Source organism: Lissotriton helveticus, chromosome 6 (genome assembly GCF_964261635.1).
Source record: "Lissotriton helveticus chromosome 6, aLisHel1.1, whole genome shotgun sequence".
Taxonomy (NCBI): domain Eukaryota; kingdom Metazoa; phylum Chordata; class Amphibia; order Caudata; family Salamandridae; genus Lissotriton; species Lissotriton helveticus.
The window spans coordinates 114778480-114799547 of record NC_136067.1 but is presented as its reverse complement, the minus strand read 5'-3'; the positions used below and the strand labels follow the sequence as shown (position 1 = coordinate 114799547).

Genomic DNA, 21068 nt, shown 5'->3' with positions numbered 1-21068 from the left:
CAGGAGGACCTAACAGACAAACTGCCCTGGCATTTTACAGGTGCAGTCCCTGAAACCACTCAAATGCCTGTGTTTGGTTTGCAACACACAACAATGTCTCAAAAAGGGTGTTATTTAAAGGTCAAATACATGTAGCACAATTAATTGCTGAGAATTAAATCATAATGGGAGAAAACCAGGGAGACATTCTTTTGTGAAATAAATTGTATTTTAGTAAATATACATGTTTGACATATTAAAATTCATATGTACAAGCACATGGAAAGATAGCACTGTGTTACATTGAATGGGCTGTAATCTATAAGATACTGTGCACAAGTGGTTGTGAAGGATTGTGACGGCGCAAGTGGCACGTGAAGTGGTATGTACAGCGATAGTGACGGGCGCAACACGAAACAAGTGGGGTTAAAATGTTTACAATATTTAGGATACTCTAACAGTTAATGGTATAAAGTACAAAAATAATCAAGTGGGGTATCCTTGAAGGGAGCGCCAAGAGTTCTGCTTACTTTTTAAGATACACTGGGTGATAGTGGTAGTTTCATGAAGCCGCGGAGGGGTGAATAACCCTCACTAAACCCAAACCCTAGCATAAAGGGAAAACAAACTTTCTACTTGACCACTTACCTGTGGTATTTCTCCTTTCTCCAAGGGGCGAGGCCCATACCAGTGGACCAGACCTCCAGGCACCTAAAGGGGAGGTGAGGAGAAAGAAGAACTTTTAAAAACTGTATCTTGATATAACAAGCCCTCGAAATAAAAGACCTACCTAACTAATGGTTATGGTCAGTCTCTTAAGTCCTGCTTACGCAACACTGAGTGAACACTATCTCCCCAAATGCACGATTCAAGTTAATTCAGTTCGACTATCTTCATGTGACCTATTTAGTTAGCAAAAACTAGATAGATTACACCCAGGCACATGCGCAGCATATCCTGATGTAAAGCACGGGAGCAGACTTCATACGCATGTTGTGGGGGCGCTCATAAGTGGTTAAATTCTAGAAGGAAGTTATGAGACATTTATGGGGGATGACAAGTGGTCTGACGAAAACATCTGTGAAGCAATGCTGATGATGAAAAAGCTTTATTCGAGTTATACACTCATAAAAGCACACACATATAAAATTGCACATTTAAAAAACTCTAAACATACATTAACACTTGATTTCTAGATTAAAATACACAGTATAGACACATAAAATATTCACCAAAAAGTTAATATAAGCTTTTTCATAAGGTACATGAGCTAAATGCAAGTTAAAAAGCAGAATCGCCCACAATGTGGACCATAACCAAAGTTAAACAATCAAAACTTATTACGTGCATTTAGCAACATATTATAACTAAAATTCATAATTATCTCCCTCAAGATATTTAGCAGTGCAATTCATACGAGCATATAAGCAAGAAAACGAGATTCAAAGCCTATTCGGAGATAGGAACCTCCGCCTTATGGACCAGGCCCACCCCAGGTATTTTGCCGTTCCTGTTACTATAGGCAATTCGGTCGAGGAACAAATAATTCTCAGCCCCTCGACACCACTTAAGACACCAAGGTTCCTGCAAACAGGTGCCAGCCACAGTTTTCTTGGATTTACATAGGCCTCACACAGGAATAGAAAATGTGCTATACTTTCATTGGGGGCGCCACATGTCGGGCAACACGAACTACTATTAGATCCCCAGTTAGACGTCAATGACCTCAGGGGGAGTGAACCTGCCCTTAGCTGGAAAAATAATTTCCTGTCTAGTGGAACAGTTAAAGTGTCCCAATACAGTTCTAGTGCAGGTCTTGTTTTAATTTCCATAAACCTACCCCCCATAGATTCTGGGGTCGCACTCCTCCAAAACTTCTGGTCAATGTGATCCCAATATATAGCTTTTATAGTTGTTTTGCTAGGGAATACTTCCCCAGAGGGATTTTCCCACAGTTTGGATAGGCCGAGCTCGGCAAGAACGTCCCTGAGCTTTTTTAGCCATGTAATTTTATGGAAAACATCTGATTTAACTAGGGCAGAAAACCCCTCGGCATAGTGTCTAATTTCTGGGGTCGTCCACAACCGTCTCCAGTAAAGGATAGGCCTTAAGCGGGCACGATCACTGAGCGATCTTCTTCCTAAATCCAGGCCTAGTGGTATTAGCGGGGTACTTTGGGGAAGACTAGTTATCCCTCTCAAAAACCTGTTCTCAGATCTTTGGAGCGTATCAAACCTCTCAAAGCCCCAGACTTCAGCTCCGTAAAGGGCTGCGCCCAAGGCTTTGGCGTCGTATACCATGAGAACAGGTTTAATGGGCCTGGTTTTAGATTTTGCTTGTTCCACTCGAAGCGCTCCCGAAATCTGCTGATGTTTCAAAACCGCCTTCTCAATATGTCTTGTCCAACCAAGTTTACTTGATATCTCCACCCCTAGGTAAGTAAAAACATTTACTACCTCTAGTCTAATACTGTTCAGAGATACCCTAGGTTGGACTTGACGCTTTTGCCCAAAGACCATCAGCTTAGTTTTGTTTACATTGACTTCAAGACCCCGTTCCTTACAAAACATATCGAATATATTCAAGGCTCGCTGGAGTCCTACCGGGGTTTTGGACACAATCAGGGTATCGTCGGCGAACATCAGGATCGGAACCCTGATGCCCGCCAGCGAAGGTGCGTCGACCCTCGCATCCAACATCCTATCGACAATACCATTGATGAACAAGGAGAACAGCAGGGGTGCCATGGCACAACCCTGACGTACCCCCCGCTCAACGGGGAAATTGATGGAAGATTCCCCGTTCCTTCCCCACTGGACTTTAGCGAAGTTGCTTTCGTGGAGACGCATTATTAATGTGAGTAGTTCGAGTGGAACCCCTATGTTGCTCAAAACACCCCACAGCTTGCTCCTGGGCACCAGATCGAAGGCAGCCCTCAGATCTACAAATGCTACATAAAGGCTGCCTTCACCAAGGAGTACAGTCCCCCACCGTAGCATAGTGAAGCGAAAGATTTGGTCGACCGTGCTGGTTGCACGTCTAAATCCTGCCTGGTAGGGGGATAAGGCATTGTTTTCATCTACCCAGGACATAAGTTTGTCGACCACCATCTTACCCACCACTTTCTGGACAGTGGCCAGCAAACTTATGGGTCTATAATTTGCCGGTAGCGACCGATCGCCTTTCTTAAAGATCGGAATTATAATTGCCCCCTTCCAGACATCCGGGATTTTTGCCCCTTTTGCAAGGGCATTTCCGAGCACAGTCGCATATTTTGCCCACCGAACCTTATCATGCTTGAAAATGTCTGAGGGAATTCCATCCAGCCCTGGCGCTTTCCCCCCCCGCAGTAATGAAATTACGAGTTCTGCATCTTTAGTTGAGAATAGGTCTCCCTTGGAAAATACCACAGGGATTGGTTCAATGTCCATTATATCCCTATTCTCCGCATACTGGGGTTGGAAATACTCAACCCATGAAGCTTCGTTAACATTATTATCGGGGTTGTTTGGCGTACCACCTCTGCCCCATTTCATAATTTTCCAAAAGAGTCTTGAGTCTTTTTGTCCAGAGGCCTCAAGTAACTCCTCCCAATATTCCTCGTCCCACAGCTTCTTAGCCTTGCGAATATTCTCCTTATATTGTTTCCTAGCAGTGCTAATCAAAGCCTTATCCCTGCTTTTGATTGCCCTGCCCAACTCCAATCTAGTTGCCCTGCACTGCTTGTTAAACCACCTTGCCAGTTTGATAGGTGGATTTCTATTTGCCTTAACAGATTTGATAAAATACGGTCTTATCAAAAGAAAGAATGCGTCGTGGATGTCTGCTATTAAAGAGGAACCCGGTATTACAGGGTATACTGATTCCATGGCTGTAATAGCATTATCCACCTCCAGATTAATGTGCTCTATAGTGGCTAAATTGGCCAACACATTTGGCCATTTCACCCTTCTTGAATCGTTTGCTATAACAGGTACAATTTCGCTACCTGACACTAGGTGGACAGGCGCAGCCCTCCACCATGAGTGGGTAACACTGAGTGGGTTGTGATCACTTTCTATTCTCGCCACTATCTCCATATCACCCAGGCCACACCATAGCTCAAGACTACAAATGACATAGTCGATCCTACTCTTACTATGCCCATTGTCGAATGAGCAATTTCCTCCTAGGTCACTTTTTGTCCTGCCATTAAGGGCCCTCAAGCCATATTCCAGACATAACGAATTCAACAACAGTACATCCTTAGTCCAGCGCTTCACTGATGGTAGGTTTAGGGTTGGTACGCCCCATAAAGCATCCTCCTCTTGGCCTATAGGATGTTCAGTATTTTCCAAAGGCTCGAAAGTCCTATTCAGGTCACCTGCCACAACCACTCTATTACCAAGAGAGTTGGATTCAAGGGAGGTTGATAGAACATCGAGGGTGGGGGAATTCCCAGCACTTATCCCCCTAGCATAAATGTTATAGATATCTATCACACCGCCCTGTCCTAGTGTAAACCTCAGTAATTGTATATCCTTACAGCCTAGATCAATAACTTTTATTTTAACTTGGGAATTCTGCTTGACCCAGGCTGTTAAGCCTCCCGCAGGCCTGCCCCTAGGACCCCGAGTTGCTGGTATACAAAAATTTAAATAACCTGGCAGGTAGATTGGATCACAAGCCCATGTTTCCTGGAATAGGCACATTTCAAACCCATTAACAAAATCTAACCAATCTTGAGACAACAATCTGGAGGCCAAACCTGCTATGTTCCATGAAAAAAACCTCCCCGTAGTATCGTCTTTGCCTGTCCCCCTTTCGGTAACTACCATGACCGGTGAATTAGTCAAGATCTCACAGTCACCGCCCTCTCCCATAGCAATATTTACACATTTGGCCACATTGACGTCATTTGTACCAAAACAGAAATGCGGACCAGGATCACCCCCCCAATCGTCCTGGCAAACCCTATTGCCCCCCCTCATACTTCCACAATCCCTATCTGGGACCCCTTCTACTAAATTACACATTGCATCCCCCTTAGGTAACAAAGTTGACTCCACAACAATTTCCCTGTCCATTTGGACAACTGAGTCAAAGAGTTCAACTGAATTCCGTCAGCATCCCCATCTCATGTACCCTGCTCCACCATCAAAGTTATATACCTGGTTATAACCATCATGTGAACGCGAGAAGGGGGCAGGAAAAGAGCTGACCTCTACCCAAGGAGGCTGACTAGTTCTCAGTGACTCATTCCCCCCCGGATAAGATGACACAGATCTAGGATAGAAAAAAGTCAAATCCACAACGCCAATCCCACCAATGCTAATATTCCATCCAGGTTTCGTGATTAACCCTACTACCCTTGGGTCTTGGAAGTTAATTATAATACACTCACCCCCCTGCTTTTTCAGAGTGTTCCCAATCCAATTGACCCTTCTAACCCCAATGATCAGGCCGTCCACATCTCCTGGCAGGGGTCTATTGACCCGCAGCCAATGCATGGCTTTATTTTTTAACATATCATATGTTTCCCTTTGACCATCCGGTAGGGGTGGGACGTTGGTGAGAATGGCCACATATGGATAAGAATCAGGGGTAAGTTGAACCGGGGGAATCCGAATTAAAGGTTTGTTGACATATGATTTTGGTAGGCAGCGTTCTGGGGCAGCAAGACTCGAGGGAGCACTATTTCCCACAGCCATACTAGCATTATTTCCACCGGCTGTGGGGTTACCATTCCTTACATAACCGCCCCTGTTTACTATCTGAGAGACAGGCGGCCCATTTAATCCATCAACATTCTTACCTAGATTTTTATCTGTGTCTATCAGTGTACCCTGGTCACGGTCCATAGTAGTTGGTAAAAGTGAACTATTTTTATTAGCCACGGGGGCACAGTTTTTAATGCCATCCTTAGTACTTTTGGCCGTTGCGCTAATACAGCTGGTGTTAGTTCGCCCAGAGCAACTATTGTTTACAGGAGGTAGGGGTACTGCTATATTTTTTTTGTTCTGTCCCTGTTTCTGCTGAGTAGGTGCCCCACTCACTATTGGGGGAGTCAATTCGGCCACCGTGACACCTAAATCCTGCTCGGCTAGCTTATTTTTTGGCCCATTCTCTCCCAATTTATTATGGGACTTAATTAGTGATTTTACTGAAAAAAAGTTATCTAAGCTAGCCTGCTCAAGATGATCTAATTGTTTTGCTAACTTCTCAAGTCTAGTCTCAAGGGGATTTAAGAGGGAGCGTATTAGTTTTTCCAGATCCAATAAATATTCCGGATGAAGCCTCATTTGCCCAGGGGCTGCTATGGTAATGGGGTTTATTTCTATTGCTGGTGATGCCGGAATCATTGGGTTTTCTGCGTCTATTAGGACAACCAATTCCTCCCCCATTATTACCCCACTAGGATTTTCGGCTGGGACATGAATTATGGGTGTTTTAATGGCCAGCTTCCTGACCTTCCTTGCTGGATTTGGGACTAAGGATTTTTTTATAGTTGTGGCCCTCTTCCTCTTTGAGCATGTTTTGGGCTTAATAGCATGTGCTTGAACACCTGCTTTTGGTATGGCGTTTTGCCCTCTTAGTGCTATATTAGAACCATTTAAATGCTCTGATGATAAGGTGGTAACCACTGTGTCTACAGGAGAGGTACCCAGTGGCTCATTAGATACAGATATATCATACAGTGTATCTTGTGTAAGTGGCAGTACTGTAGAAGATAGCGGGGTGACCAATGCAGGGAAACTTTGTCCTATATGTTTTTCAAGGGGATTTTTCATCAGCTCGATCGATAGCCTTCGCCCGGCGCGTCTTTCCGCCAGAGCAATCTCCCTATCGATATCTTGGGGCAGACGTTTAAAATACGAGTCTAGGGGCCCCATGACCGCCGTATCAGCCTCACCCATGGAGGTCTGTAAGGCAGAGGTATTTAAGGTATTCGCCATAGTGCACACCCCCCTGCTATCCTCAAGTGACTAGATGATCCTAGTGAACACTGGACAAATAAATTATATCCAAACACGAGTCTGTAGATATTAAGGGGGTGGCCTCGCCCGGCCTCCTGCGGCCCCGGACGGCCACAGACGGTCCCGCCCTTGTCCCGGGCTTCTCCCGCGCGCTCTCCCGCGCTGCGGGAGTGCTGGTGGCTAGATATGGAGTGTGCGCCCAATAGGTGGAAGGGGTAGGAGGGGTCGGGGAGAGCGGCCCAGGTGTAGCTCTTCAGGGCTGGCGGGCGCTCCTGGGAAATGAAGTCCCAGAGAGCCCACGCGCTCGCTCGCAGCCCCGGAAAGTGCTTTCCTCAGTATCCCCTTCAAGGCGCTGCAACACTCTTCACGCAGCGGGACCCGCGAAGCGGGTTCCGCAAGGAGTAAGCTGGTCGGTGGTAACTGCAGACAAAGAATCCAGGCAAGTAGAAGCAAAAAGCAAACAGCAAGGCGTCCCACTCGCTATCACGGCGAGAGCAATTAATAAAGGGTCGGTGGAAGGGTAGGAGGGGTCGGGGAGAGCGGCCCAGGTGTAGCTCTTCAGGGCTGGCGGGCGCTCCTGGGAAATGAAGTCCCAGAGAGCCCACGCGCTCGCTCGCAGCCCCGGAAAGTGCTTTCCTCAGTATCCCCTTCAAGGCGCTGCAACACTCTTCACGCAGCGGGACCCGCGAAGCGGGTTCCGCAAGGAGTAAGCTGGTCGGTGGTAACTGCAGACAAAGAATCCAGGCAAGTAGAAGCAAAAAGCAAACAGCAAGGCATATTTGCTCCCACACAGAACTTAAAGATGAGAATTCAAATGGCAGCGTTGGATACAGTGCTGGCTGAATGGTTAATAGATATTCATGTGCTCCAAAGCCCCTAAGCATGATGAATGGAGGAAGAATTTAATTAATGGGGTGTAGCTTGAGAGCAGCATTTGAAGAACAATGGAAAGGATTTAGTTGGTTGGGCTACAATGTTGACAAAGCTACTAGATCCACCAAACAATAGACCACCTCGACTATCTATGCCATCGGATACTTGTTCAGATACAGTGCCTACTATAGAGATGGAGTCTGGGGTCAAATTAGGGAAAGCAACAGACACCGTGGGAGAGGTGTGGCGCCGCAGCCAGGGTGACTGACGCTGGAATCTGGGGACCACGGTTCGATCCCCGGCTCCGGCGGCAGGTTAGCCCAGCACCATGTGACTCTGGGCAATAGCTCGCTTAATCTTCCTGACGGCCCACAGCGCCGAGAGACCCTTACGGGTAATTGTGCGCTTTACAAATGTGGACTTTACTTTACTTTACTTTACACCGACACATCCATACCAGTGGCTCAAGTCCCCCAAATAACAACAGGTTTGATTGCCCAAACAGAAGATATTGGGGGGTCTTTAGGGAATCTGTGCGCTTCTAGAGACGACCCTTTGATCAGCGTCCCAAGTTTAACACAACCACTCTCAGGAGCGTTATACAATGGCACTGTAGAAGATCCAGAAAGTGGCTCCCCCAGCGCAACCGGTACAGCCGACTTTATCTTTGCCTGCAGGTTTGGAGAGTCTTTTCGCGGCATCAACGGAGGATATAAAGAAATGATTCGCTGCCTCAACAGCAAATCAAGGAGAGATTAAGAACTATTGTGAATCATTGGAAAAAAAAGTTGATCTCATAAATTCCAGAACTGTGACTCTAGAGAATGTAGTGGGGGAAATGAAAGAAGATTTGGGTCAGGCAAAATTGGAAATCTGACTTTTAAAATCAGAGCACCAGGGTCTTCGAGATACGGTGGAGAAATTAGAGAACAACGCACGCAGAAACAATTTGCGTTTACTGAATATGCCTGAAGGAAGCGAAGGATCGGATATTCGGGCCTACGTTGTCTCTCTACTCAAGACCTCCTTACAGCTCGAACTCTCTGAGGAAGAACTTAGCCGAGATGCCCAAAGAGTACATAGGGATCCTTTTCGGAGGAACCCTAACAGACCCAAACCTAGAAAAATCCTCATCAATTTCCTCACATTCGCCTTGAAAGACAAGATCCTAAACTTGGCACTAAAGTCCAAATCAGTGCGGGCGAAGGATTTCTCATTTGAGATTTGGTCAGACCTCTCAAAATGCACTCTAGAGAGGCAACGGAAGCTGGGCAAGAGGCTTGAAGAGTTTAAAAGGCTAGGAGCGGTAGCACAATTAAGATTTCTGGCCTTTTTAAAGGTGATGCATAATAATAAAATGTACAATATAAGGTCGGTACAGGAAGCGGATGAGTTGCTGAGCAACATCAGTAAGGGAAGTCAATAGTGGGCCCAAAGTATAGGGTTGTCAGTGAGGTGATACCCCGCCCACACAGGGAACTGTATAGTAATGAGATATTTTAAATTCAAGAGGCTGTGCGGTGTCGAGTGCCCCCTTTCTGGTTGTCTTAGCATAATCATGGCCTCTTTGTTTTCTCTCTTGCCCTCTGTATCTTCTTCTTAGCTTTCTTTTTTTTTGGGTGTCAGGCGAGTTATGTGCATTAAGGTGGTGGTGGCGCACAAATCTCAGGGAAGCAATTGCCTGGACTCCATTTGTCGAGATAATTGAGGTATGGGTTCCTAAGGAGGGGGGGAGGGGTTGGGGCACGGGTTTGGGGGTTGGGTTGAGTGTTGCAGGAAACAAAAAAAATTCTCATTCGCCGTTCTTCTTATTTTTTGTTAGATGTACTCATGTTAGGGTTTTGGAGCTAGGCCTAGTCGCTGGTATTGGTTATTATATATTCAATCCTCTGTTTTTAGGCTGTACTCTTCAATCGATATAACATGAGTTCTATACAGATCTTGTCTTGGAATATTAATGGCCTTCGAACTAGACCTAGAAGAGGTAGGATAGTGCAGTATCTTCAAGATTCTTCGGCTCAGATCTTGATCCTTCAGGAAACACATCTATTAAAAGACGAGATATGTTCTCTTCTTAAAAATAAAAGATGGGTTGGTTCATATATATGCACGAACCAGACAGCTAACGTTAGAGGAGTTCTCATAATATTTAAGAAATCATCCCAAACTCAAGTTGTACAACAATTAGTTGACCTAGGTGGCAGATGGGTCATCGTTAAAGTTAAGATGATGGAGACCCTGTTTACGTTGGTCGGCTACTATGGACCTAACCAAGATGATCCTTCAATACTTAAGACCATCATCTCCCATTTACTAGACTTCCCTGAGCCAATAATTATGGCCGGAGATTTTAACGTAGTCTTAAACCCGAACTTGGACAAAATTCCAAATAGTAGAGCAGTAGTCCCTGTAAAATCGCGTGTTTTTCTCTTAGAGTCGACGCAGCAGTATGGTCTTTTAGACATGTGGAGAGAAAGATCAGGCTTGCTCAAGGGGTATCATTTAAAAACTATAAATATCGATATCAATCTAGAATTGATTATATCTTGATAAGTAATTCGCTTAGGAACAGTGTTAATAATAGCACTTACTTGGCTAATCATCTTTCGGACCACTCAGGGGTTCTTCTATGCCTGGATGCTCTACCTGCAGTGCCCATTCGGACATGGTCATTTGATCGATCTTTACTTTTGATGGAGGAAAAAAAAGTTTTTTTGCTACAAGAAACCGAATGGTTCTTTGAAGCAAACTTGGAATCAACAACTATATTAAATGTGTGGGACTCTTTTAAGGCCTTTTTTGCGGGGTCAGATCACCAGCAGGGCAAGCTTCAGGAGCAAGAAATATAAGGAGGAAGTATCCTCCATCGAGGGGAAGTTGAAAGATCTAGAAGCCATCACATTCCTGTCAGCTTCGCCCGAAGCTTACCAAGAGTGGAAAGTTAAGAGGGATAACTTAAAAGGGCAACTAGAAAATGTACTTCAGTCCAGGCTTATACGTAGATGGGAGGCCAGTAAAATCGCCCATTTTAAATATGGTGAAGGTGCGGGTAAACTCCTTGCCTGGAAGGCTAAGTCTGATAGGGCAAGGAATCAGATTAATGAGATCATCAACGGGGAAGAGACTTTTTGTACGGATCGGGGTATTAGTCAGGCCTTTCAGAGATATTTTCAAGATATATACTATGAGGACAAAAATGTGTTGATAGTGTTCAAAATTGATTAAGGGATATCCCCCTCCTGCCTCTAGAACAGGACCAACAGCAACATTTGGATCTAGCCTTTACTCAAACAGAGGTTAGAGAGGCCATCCGACGTTCTAAGTCGGGGAAAGCGGCAGGCCCTGATGACCTCCCTGGAGAAATTTATAAGATGTTGGGAGAAAAGATCATTCCCGTCTTGATGCAGTTGTTCAATAATGTGCTAGAGGCTAATTCAGGGCTCCCAGGATCGTGGAATGATGCTTTAATCATTTTGATACTAAAACCTGGGAAGCCTTCGTCAAGTTGTGGGTCATACAGACCAATCTCGCCTCTAAATATTGATTATAACATTTTCACTTCTATTTTGGCAGCGAGATTGGGTCTTATTGTGGAGGATGTCCTTCATTTAGATCAGAAAGGTTTTGGAAGGAATAGGCATCTCTCTGATCTCACATATGATCTCATTGGCGCTATTGATCTCGCCTCTACGTATTCCCTTCCACTGGCTGCAATGACATTGGACGCTACCAAGGCCTTCGACAGAGTAAATTGGATTTACCTATCAGAGGCCCTGAAGAAGTTTAATATAGGGGAAAAATGTCGCCATATGGTCAAGCTGATCTACCAGAACCCCACAGCTAGGCTGTTGGTTTACTGGAATGTTACTGATTCTTTTAAGATCACAAGAGGAACCAGACAGGGCTGCCCACTCTCCCCTCTTCTATTTGATCTTCATATTGAGCCATTTGCTCAACGGCTCAGGGCAGACTCCAACATAGTGCCATTTAAGTATGAGGAGTGTGTGAGAAGTTGGCCTGGCATATGATGTCCACTATTCTAGTGGGCACCCTCCACCAGTCCAAACTACCCTTATGGTGATGGTTGTAAAGTCAACCTTATAGACCAGCTATCCTAGTGGTAGCATGGACAAAGCAGTCTTCAGAGAGCATGTGAAGCCAGCTGTTTTACCAATTATAATCCCTTGAATACCAGATGAAAGGACACCAAACAAGGTATATATCAAATATATATGTATTTATTAATAACACAACCCCTCTGCACTCTTTATGAAGTCAGAGATCAAAGTACATTACAAGTACATTACATTACAAGTTACTCAATTAGCATACTTTAAGTTGCACAAAATACAATTCTGCCCTAGGGGCCTCACGAACCATATAATAAGTAAGTGGTATAAGAACCACTGCACGAACAGTGAGTAGGCCTAGGGCCTAGGGAATCGCTGGGGCTACACTACAGAACCAAAGGTTAGGAAGTAGGAGACCCACGGGCGGCGCCTGCAGTGTCTAAACACAGGCGCAGGTTCTCATTGACTTACAATGGAGAACGAAGAAGTCACAAAGTGAAAGATTAAGGGCACTTTCGACTGGACTACGATAAAACCCCTTTAAGCTAGGACACTTGGATAGTCAACACCCACGGGAGCACCGGAGTACTCGAGTTACCTCACCCAGGGAAGCCGGCGGCATAGGTGTCTTTTCGTGTTGGGTTTCGTCGATGCGTTCAATGGAGACCCGCAAAAGAAGTGCTGCAGGCGGCCGAAGTAAGTGTGTCTGGGTAGATCCAAGAGTGGATCAAAGCTGTGAAGAACCTGAAATAATTTCAAACAACAGTGGTCCCATGCATACTTGGTAGACAGAGAAAAAATGAATATAGACAAAATTGATCTATATTGGTTTAGACATGTCCAGCCGGACAGAGGTCGCAATCTTTACTGGATCAAAAAAATTTATAAGACAAAGGATTCCTTCAACAATTCACCGTAGTGGGGCACAAGCCTGTACCCAAACACATCCAGATAGTTACTGTATACAGAAGAAAGAAAACAAGGCTTATTTGGCAAAAACAAGGGTTTCTGTGAATTATAGTAAAACAGAACATCCAAAAGGCACCTTTACACATACATAGTACATATTATACAATCTGTATAGGGTGCACATATAGGTCGACGGCGTTTCGATCCCGCTAAGAATTCATGGGGATCATCATCAGGACAATGGAATGAAGCCTAATAATTATTAGCCTCTTTTGCCTCCAGGGCAAGAGCTGACATGCTCAATAAGGCGGTTGGGGAATAGAATGAAGCTACCCAGTTACGGGGGCTTGGGAAGGACGCGTCAGCTTGATCGTGTGTTCCTAAGGGGCCCCGGGTAAGTCGGGGTGTGTTCCTCCCTGGGGATTCCGTAGCGTTTCTCCTGAAGAACCTGAAAGCAGAGGGGACAGAGTCTGGGTCACTTGTCAGTGACCAGGATGGAACCAGGAGATGTTGCGATGCAAACAGGTGAAGAGGTGAAGCTTGTCTCTGCAGCCACGTGAACCAGGAGGTGTCAACGACGACCAGGAGCTGGATACAAGCTGTCCCACGAAGGATCTAGTTGACTGCGGTGTCGGTATCCGGATTGGACCCAAAAAGCCTTGGCAACCTCAACCCACGCAGGAAGTGAAGATTGGCTTCAGTTCAGACCAGCAAGGTCTGGGGCGCTTCTCTTTTGGAGGGAAGCTGGAGCAAGCCCAGAGCAACTAGGCAAGCGTTGAAAATACAAAGGTTCGTCTTCAGGGGGCGTACTAGCCAACGGGCCAGCAACCGGGAAGACGCTTTGAGCTGAAATGCAGGAGCGGGCCCCACGCGGCACTCGTGGAGTGGGGAGGGCTGAGCTCTGGTGCAAATGATGCTCGGGTCTGGGGCTTCTCTTACCCCAATGCACACTGTGAGGGTGCCTCGGTCGTTGCACAGTTAGCAAAGTGCAGGTAGTCCAGGATAACCGGTCCCACGTCTCTCGTGTCCGCCACGCGTCTCAGCTTTGCTGTGGATGTGGATCGAAGTCGGAGAAGTCTGGAAGTCCAGTCTCTGAGTCACTGAGTCGTCGGGTTCCTGCTGGAGCGTCGACAAAGCAAACCGGCAAGTTACTGGTGGTGCCTGTTTGAAGAGGGTGGTCACTCCTTGACCACAAGGGAATTCTTCTTCAGTCTTCTAGTCAGCATAGAATGTCTAAGTCCAAGAGTTCTGTATCATAGTTTCTTTCCAGGGTAATCTGAAGTCTCTAGACTCAGCTCCTAACTTTATACCAAACTAAGGGGATGGATTACCTGCGAGGTCCCTCCTATGGGTGGAACCTGGAAAGGGGGTGGTTACACCCCTTTCCCTTTCTCCAGTTTCTCGCCAGAGCTGGGGCTGGAGTGCCCCAGCAACTAGTTTGAACCGGGCTATGCATGGAGCACCTTGTGTGCCACAGGCAGTGTCTGGAAAAGCATTTTTCCATTCAACCCACCTTGCCCCAATACAATACTGGCTGTCTGGGGAGGTGCTGGCACCTCCCTCGATAGGTAACCTATTGTCCAGGCCTCCCTTGCTGGATTTTTCCCTAGCAGCAGGAGGTCAGACTCGTGTCTGTAGCAGCAGCATCCATTTTGTGATGCTGAGGCTCTGTTTAACTTTAACCGGGTAAAGCAGTAACCAACATATCTTCTCCCTCTAGAACGGTGGAATGCTACCCCCGCTGCCAGGACTGGCGGGGGGTAGTATTCCAAAGCGGTTGACACCTTACACGACATGTTTTGATAAAGCCAAACCAAAGTTAGCATTTAACCGCGAGGATTATAATGCACTTAAGAGTATGTGGTATGGCTATATCATAGAACAGCTATAAGGACATGGTTCCGAAAGCTGCAGAAGGGCTCAGCTCATGCCAGAGCACCCTCTCACATAAAACCAAGCACTCTGCCTCCAGGATTGTCAAGGCCTGCCATAGGAGTGACTTATAGGTGCAAATGTGTCTATATATTAGGTTAGATATAGGGATACTATATCTAAGTAAGGGGTGATTACACCACCTTACCCAAGCTGAGTGATCAGCCTGTGGTGTCAGTTTGGATGGCCAGCCAGGGGTGGCATAATACAAGCTGCAGCCCCTGGTAGGCCTTGGATGCACCTATGCCCTGGGTACCTATGGTACACTATACAGGGGCTCACAGAGGTGACCCAATACCCAATCAGACATGTACCTAAAGTACATGGTATCAATTTAGAGAGAGAACAGCTGGGCTGTGGGTCTGATTAGCAGGCCCACAGCCACACTAAAGTCGAAAAACCAGTAAATCACAGCAAAAAGTGGGGGTGACCATAGGAAGTAGACCCTACTCTCCTACAGAGTGGGAGAGGAAGGTAGCCCTGTATGCCGATAATATCTTGGTTTACTCCGCGGATTTACAATCAGCTTTCCCAGCAGTCATTTGTCTAGCCCGGGAGTTTGGCGCTGTCTCTGGATATGAGATCAACGCTACAAAAACTGAAATCATGACTTGGAATTTGTCGTAGTCACTGCAGGGTTACCAGTCTAGCTCCAAAATGAGATATTTGGGATTGCAGGTGGTTCAGGACGTCACAAAGTTAGCCTAGATTAATTTTAACATTCTGGCAAGGGAATGTAGTACACTCATGAAATCCTGAGCCTCTCTCCCATTATCAATCTTGAGAAGAACCAACCTGGTTAAAATGACCTTACTCCCAAAGATCTCTTTTCTTTTTAATTGTATTCCCCCTTTTTTTTGAAAGACCCATGATTGCAAAATTCCAGAGTGACATCAATTCCTTTATTTGGGCATCTAGGGCACCTAGGATTGCTTGGAAGAAGCTGAGGCGGAAAAGGGAAAAGGGCGGCTTAGCCTTATCAGATCTCCAGCTATATGCTTGGGCCTTCCAACTTTCGCATTCACGCATGTTATTGAAGATGTCAGTTGACACTGGTGCTGGAGGGATGCTTTTGGCCATTCTGAGGGGTGTTAAATTGCCAAAGACCGGATTTTTGTTTAAATTCGGAGATCCGAAGTTTTTAAAAAGAAACAAGCTGAAGGTTCTTCAGGGGGTAGCTAAGACTTGGGCCCAAATCAGGGGGGCAGTGGGGCTAGACTATATTTCCAGCTTAGCACCTCTTTGGAACTCGCCTGGCACCCCAAAATATTTAAGGGACAGTTTGGCAAAACCCTTGCGTGATGCAGGGCTCGTGGTTTGGGGAGATCTTTTTGTGGGAGGCACCCTCATCCCTTGGGAACATCTTCAGGAAAGGGTTGGGAGAGGTCTCTCTCAGTTCAAGTATTATCAACTTGTAAGCTGGGTGCAATCTCACCCACGGAAGCAGGCCTTGGGTTGTGGTAGCATTTTAATACACCAGCTAGTGACTAAGCCCCCAGTGAAGAATTAAGTCTTCCTTTGGTACCAAACCCTGTTGGGAGGAAGTAGATGGCGAATTCAAGCTAGCAGAGGAACTGGGGGGTGGGCTTTTGCCCACACAGGACTGTGCTAAGCTATGGCAGAAATCATGTAAGATGTTATATGAAGCTGTGAAACCCGCTTGGCTGAAAAGAAATCACCTGTTTACCATCCACAAGGCCTACTTTATTCCACATAAACGGGCCACCAGTCAGCCGTAAAAAATGTGGTTTGGTCTCCACCTCAGATATTCATATGTTTCTGGAGTGCCCTTTTTGACAAGTGTTTTAGGATGTGCCATTAACTTAGATTCGCCTTTAATAACATTTGGTCTTGCAGAAAACATCACAGGCGTGCTGGAATTTTGCTTTTTATTCTGTGTTGTTAGCCAGGAGGCAAATCTGCATAAAGTGGACGGAGTCCAGTCCTCCTAATTTTGCTGACTGGCAGGCATCAGTTCTTGCAGTCTCCAAATTGGATCTAGCCAGACAGGGAAGTAGCAAAGGGAAGGCATTCTGAAATCTTTTGCAACTGAGATGGGGTCCTTAGATGACAAGGAGAAATCGTGTTTTTTTGTTGTGTTTCCCCCCTGTGTCCTATGATTATGCCGTTAATACTCTTCTGGCTAAGCCGTGTGAGGTCAGATATCATGGCCAATAATCGGCAAAAGTCAACTAGCCTTTGGAGCTCGGTAGAAGAGGTTTCTCAGTGGTTCCTTCATTTGATACTCAGGGTAGATCTGGTACTAGTAGGCAAGGCTTTATTCCAACAGCCTACTTCCTCATTGTTGAGAGTGAGTACAGACGCCCAGGGTAGACATTGAAGTGAGTTAGACGGCGAATGAGGACAAAAAAAAAAATAGATCACCTCCAATCCTGAATTAGAGCACATGTATAAAGATTAATTTTACGTAAGAATGTAATGTATTGTACTGGAGTAAAGATACATGATTGGGAAGGGGTGATTATGATAGATGCATGTAAAATGCAAAGGGGACACTGTAAATGTGTGTGTATGAGGATGAATAGGGAAGGGTGGTTGTCTATAATTGCAGCGTTGATATTGATCATTGGTGTTTTTTTGTTGTTCATGTTTTGCTACTGAATCAAAAGCAATAAGGTTTATTATTAAAAAAACTTTACTTTTGTAAATGGTAAATAGCCAAAAGTAGTAAAGTTACTCAAACGTTTAAGAGTACACCTACACATGTAACTTACTCACAGGAGTAAGTTACCTTTGTGAATAGCCCCAACAATTGTGTTGGGTGAATGGGTCTGAAGATCTATAGTGAGAAGAGGAAGCGGTTTGTGCACAGATGAGTCAAAAGCATGTCACAGCAAAGGAAGTCAGAGAAAAGCTGAGAAATCAAGAGGAATGTAGGTCTTGAGCTAATTCCTGATTTGCTTTAGGAAAGGGGGACATTTTACAGTAGATTCATGGAACATGAGTTTCCAAGTCTGGGTGCATAGTTGACAAAAGCTTTATTTCTCTGGCATTCTTTACGGTTTCTAGAGCGAAAAGAAGACGAGAACCTCAATGACAGAGCATATGAACATACCATCATTTCCTGCATCAAAAATGGTAACTCCATCCATGATTTGGGCACCTGGGAATAAATAAATTAAATGTCACTCCGAACATCCACCTGAAAGATCATTACCAGAGCTAATGAACTTTTTCTTCTAATTGAAATTTTTAGCTGCAAATTCCTCAACTTTTTTAAAAAAAACAAAAAACTATTTTAATATAAAGTTTTGTGGTAGACAAGTAAACAGCAATTACGTACGGTATGCGCAAGTTACATTCAGTACCATACAGGTTACATAGGTTGGAAAAATAGACATGTTAAACAGTTAAATTTTCGTTCCTAGGTCTTCGCATTTCCAATTCTACCATGGGTGATACACAAATCTCCCCTCTGTGAGTGTAGCATTTCAGCCATTTTTTATGCCATTTCTTCGGGCATCCCCTGGTTATAAAGACTTCTTTCTCTGCTATCATGCACCTGTCTAACTCTCTCTGCCACACTGACACTGTAGGCGGTGCCAATACACCCCAACCCCTCGCCAGTTCTCTCTTTACTAATGTGTATCCCAGCGTCACCAATTGTTGTTCGATTTCAGTCAGGTCCGTATCTTCCCATATATTAAGCAGGCCCAGTCGGGGCGTCAGGTTCACCTACTTCCCCAAAGCAGACTGCATATAATTCGTGGCCCTCTCCCAGAGATCCCGCACCAGCGGGCATTCCCACAGTGTGTGATTGAAAGTAGCTGGATGCCTGCAACCCTTTAAACACTGGTCATACTGCCTAGACCCTATTTTGGCTAGCGTTATCCCAGTTAGATAGGAGCGGTGCAAAATCCTGACTTGTATTAGTCTGAATCTAAGCGTGATGACAGCCTCTCTGGGTGACATAAGAGCCAGACACCATTCCTCCTCATCAATCGGTCCTAGGTCTCTCTCTCATTTCTCCTTAGGCTTGCCGAAGATATCTGGCGAATTATTACTAAGTTTTTTATAGGTCAGGGATATCGCCTTAGACTGCAAAGGCCATCTAGCAAGCGATCCTCCAGCGGCGATGAGTCCGGTATCTCCTCACAGCTCGGGAAGGCCGCCCGCAAAGCATGTCTGATTTGTAGATACCTAAAAACCTCTCACGGAGTCAATTGGTAGCTCTTCTGGAGATCTTCAAATTTGTGTATTGCTCCCTTTTTAACCAGATCTTTCACTGCCGAGATGCCTATTACATCCCACCTATCGAATCCTGGTTGATAACACAGCATGCCTAATTTTTGAGTGTACCATAGGGGTGTTGCCTTCGTGAGGATGCCAGCCCATCCCAGCCGCGAGTTAGCCAGAAGTCAAATTTGTACCGTTTGGAGTGGTGGGCCAATATATCTTTGCTTCTTGGTGCGAGGATAGAGGGCACCCAGATAGCCCGAGCGATCCATCTGGTATCTATCTAAGAAGTACGCCTGGTCTGTTGGCGGGGCATACATCCAATAATTAACGGCCACCAACTGAGAGGCCCAGTAGTACAACCTAATGTCGGGCAGCGCTATTCCCCTGTCATACCACCCCTTCATTAGTTTTTGAAGAGCAATCCTCGGGGCCTTACCATCCCATAACAGGGTACCTAGTTCCCCTTCAACCGCTACAAAGTACGCATCCGGAATTCGGTGTGGGCAGTTCTGGAGGATATATAAAAATCGCTGGAGTGCCAACATTTTAAAAAGAGCAGCGCGGTCCACTAAAGACAGAGGCAGCGATCTCCAGTGCTTAACGTCTGCTCGCAGTCTGGCCAGCGGGGGTGCCAGATTACGGCTGTAAAAGAGAGTCTGGTCTGATGTAATAAAAACTCCCAGGTACTTAAACCGGTCCGCTGCGACCACTAACGCGCAGTCTCTAGGGAGACGGGAATCTGTCCATGCAGCACAAATAACACAGATTTACCCCAGTTAATTGCGTACCCCGAGTACTTCCCAAAATTCGTAAACATATTAAGAACGGTGTGGATAGACTTGTACGGGGAGGCAAGGTATAGCAATATGTCATCGGCATAAAAGGATATTCTATCCTCACACTCCATCGACCATCTGAAATCCCGCACCATCACATCACGACGGATCCAAGCCGCCAGGGGCTCCAGCATAAGGGAAAACAGCATCGGGGACAGAGGGCACCCCTGTCTGGTGCCTCTCTGTAGCGTGAACGTTCGGGATGTATAGTTGTTGACTCTCACCTGCCCCTGGATGTCAGTGTACAGCAGCTTCACCCATCTTATATATTTAGGGCCCAACCCAACTCTTACGAGAACCTCAAACAGATATGGCCATTCAATCGAATCGAATGTCATGGAGGCATCCAGAGACAAGATTGCTGCATCTTCCCTCAAGAAGTCCCTGCGCGCCATCACATTATGCAGCCGGCGTATGTTAAGAGCTGTGTTTCTACCAGGCATTAAGCCAGATTGATCTGGGTGCACCAGGGAGGAGATTACCGTCGCAAGTCGCGTGGCAAGAACTTTTGCCAAGATCTTTGCCTCTACGTTTATCAGTGAGATTGGCCTCTACGGGCTACAATCATATACAGTCTTACCCACTATGTGATTAACAACAATACTAGCAGGACGTTGGTCTGCTGGCAGAACTCCCTTCTCACATCTTTCCTCATACAACCTGAGAGGCCATTACTTTAAGGAATTCAATGGGGGTGCCATTTGGTCCCATCGCCTTTGCGGACTTAATTTGGCCAATAGCTTTCTGGATTTCCTCACTTGTCAGATCTTCACCCAATACATCCCTATCAATCTCCGAGAGAGTTGGCACGTCACTATCTGCCAGAGGCTGGCGGGAATCCTCTGCCGTATACGTAGTGGAGGGAGAATATACTTCTTCGAAGTAGTCTGCAAATGCTTCCGCAATGTCTTTGGGGCAGTGGAGGACCTCTCCGCCAGGCAGCGTTAGTCGAGGCACCCATCTCCTAGCCTGTACCCTCCTTTCCAACCAGGCTAGTGTCTTCCCTGCCCTATCTCCCAGCTCATATAACCTATGCTGGGTAGCACTATGCTTGGCCATCATGTGTTCACGCACCTTGAGCCTGTATTCATCTTGTTTTAATGTCAAACTATGCAGTGTATCTGCTGAGGGATTACACGCATGCCGTTCCACAAGACCCGAAGTTCCTCTTCTAATTAAACCAAGATCTGGCGCCTTTTAGCAACATATTTTGTTTTCAGTGACAGGGCATATCCCTTTAAGACCACCTCATATGCCTCCCATATAGTTTGTGCCGAGTCTACCGATCCCAGATTCTCTGCTCGAAAGTTCCC

General features: G+C 45.8%; 1 protein-coding gene across 5 annotated transcripts in view; it reads right to left on the bottom strand.

The window, feature by feature from the left end:
• Positions 1–21068, bottom strand: part of LOC144762305 (exportin-5-like) — a 2106094-nt gene that overhangs the window by 620730 nt on the left and 1464296 nt on the right. For 2 of the 5 annotated variants that reach the window (XM_078647454.1, XM_078647455.1), the window contains exons 29-30: positions 17796–17843; positions 628–690 (exon numbers count right to left, since the gene is read on the bottom strand). In XM_078647454.1, the coding sequence (XP_078503580.1) occupies positions 628–690; positions 17796–17843 (111 nt within the window). The remainder of the gene's footprint in view (positions 1–627; positions 691–17795; positions 17844–21068) is intronic. The other 3 variants (XM_078647456.1, XM_078647457.1, XM_078647458.1) reach the window with 2 other exon arrangements.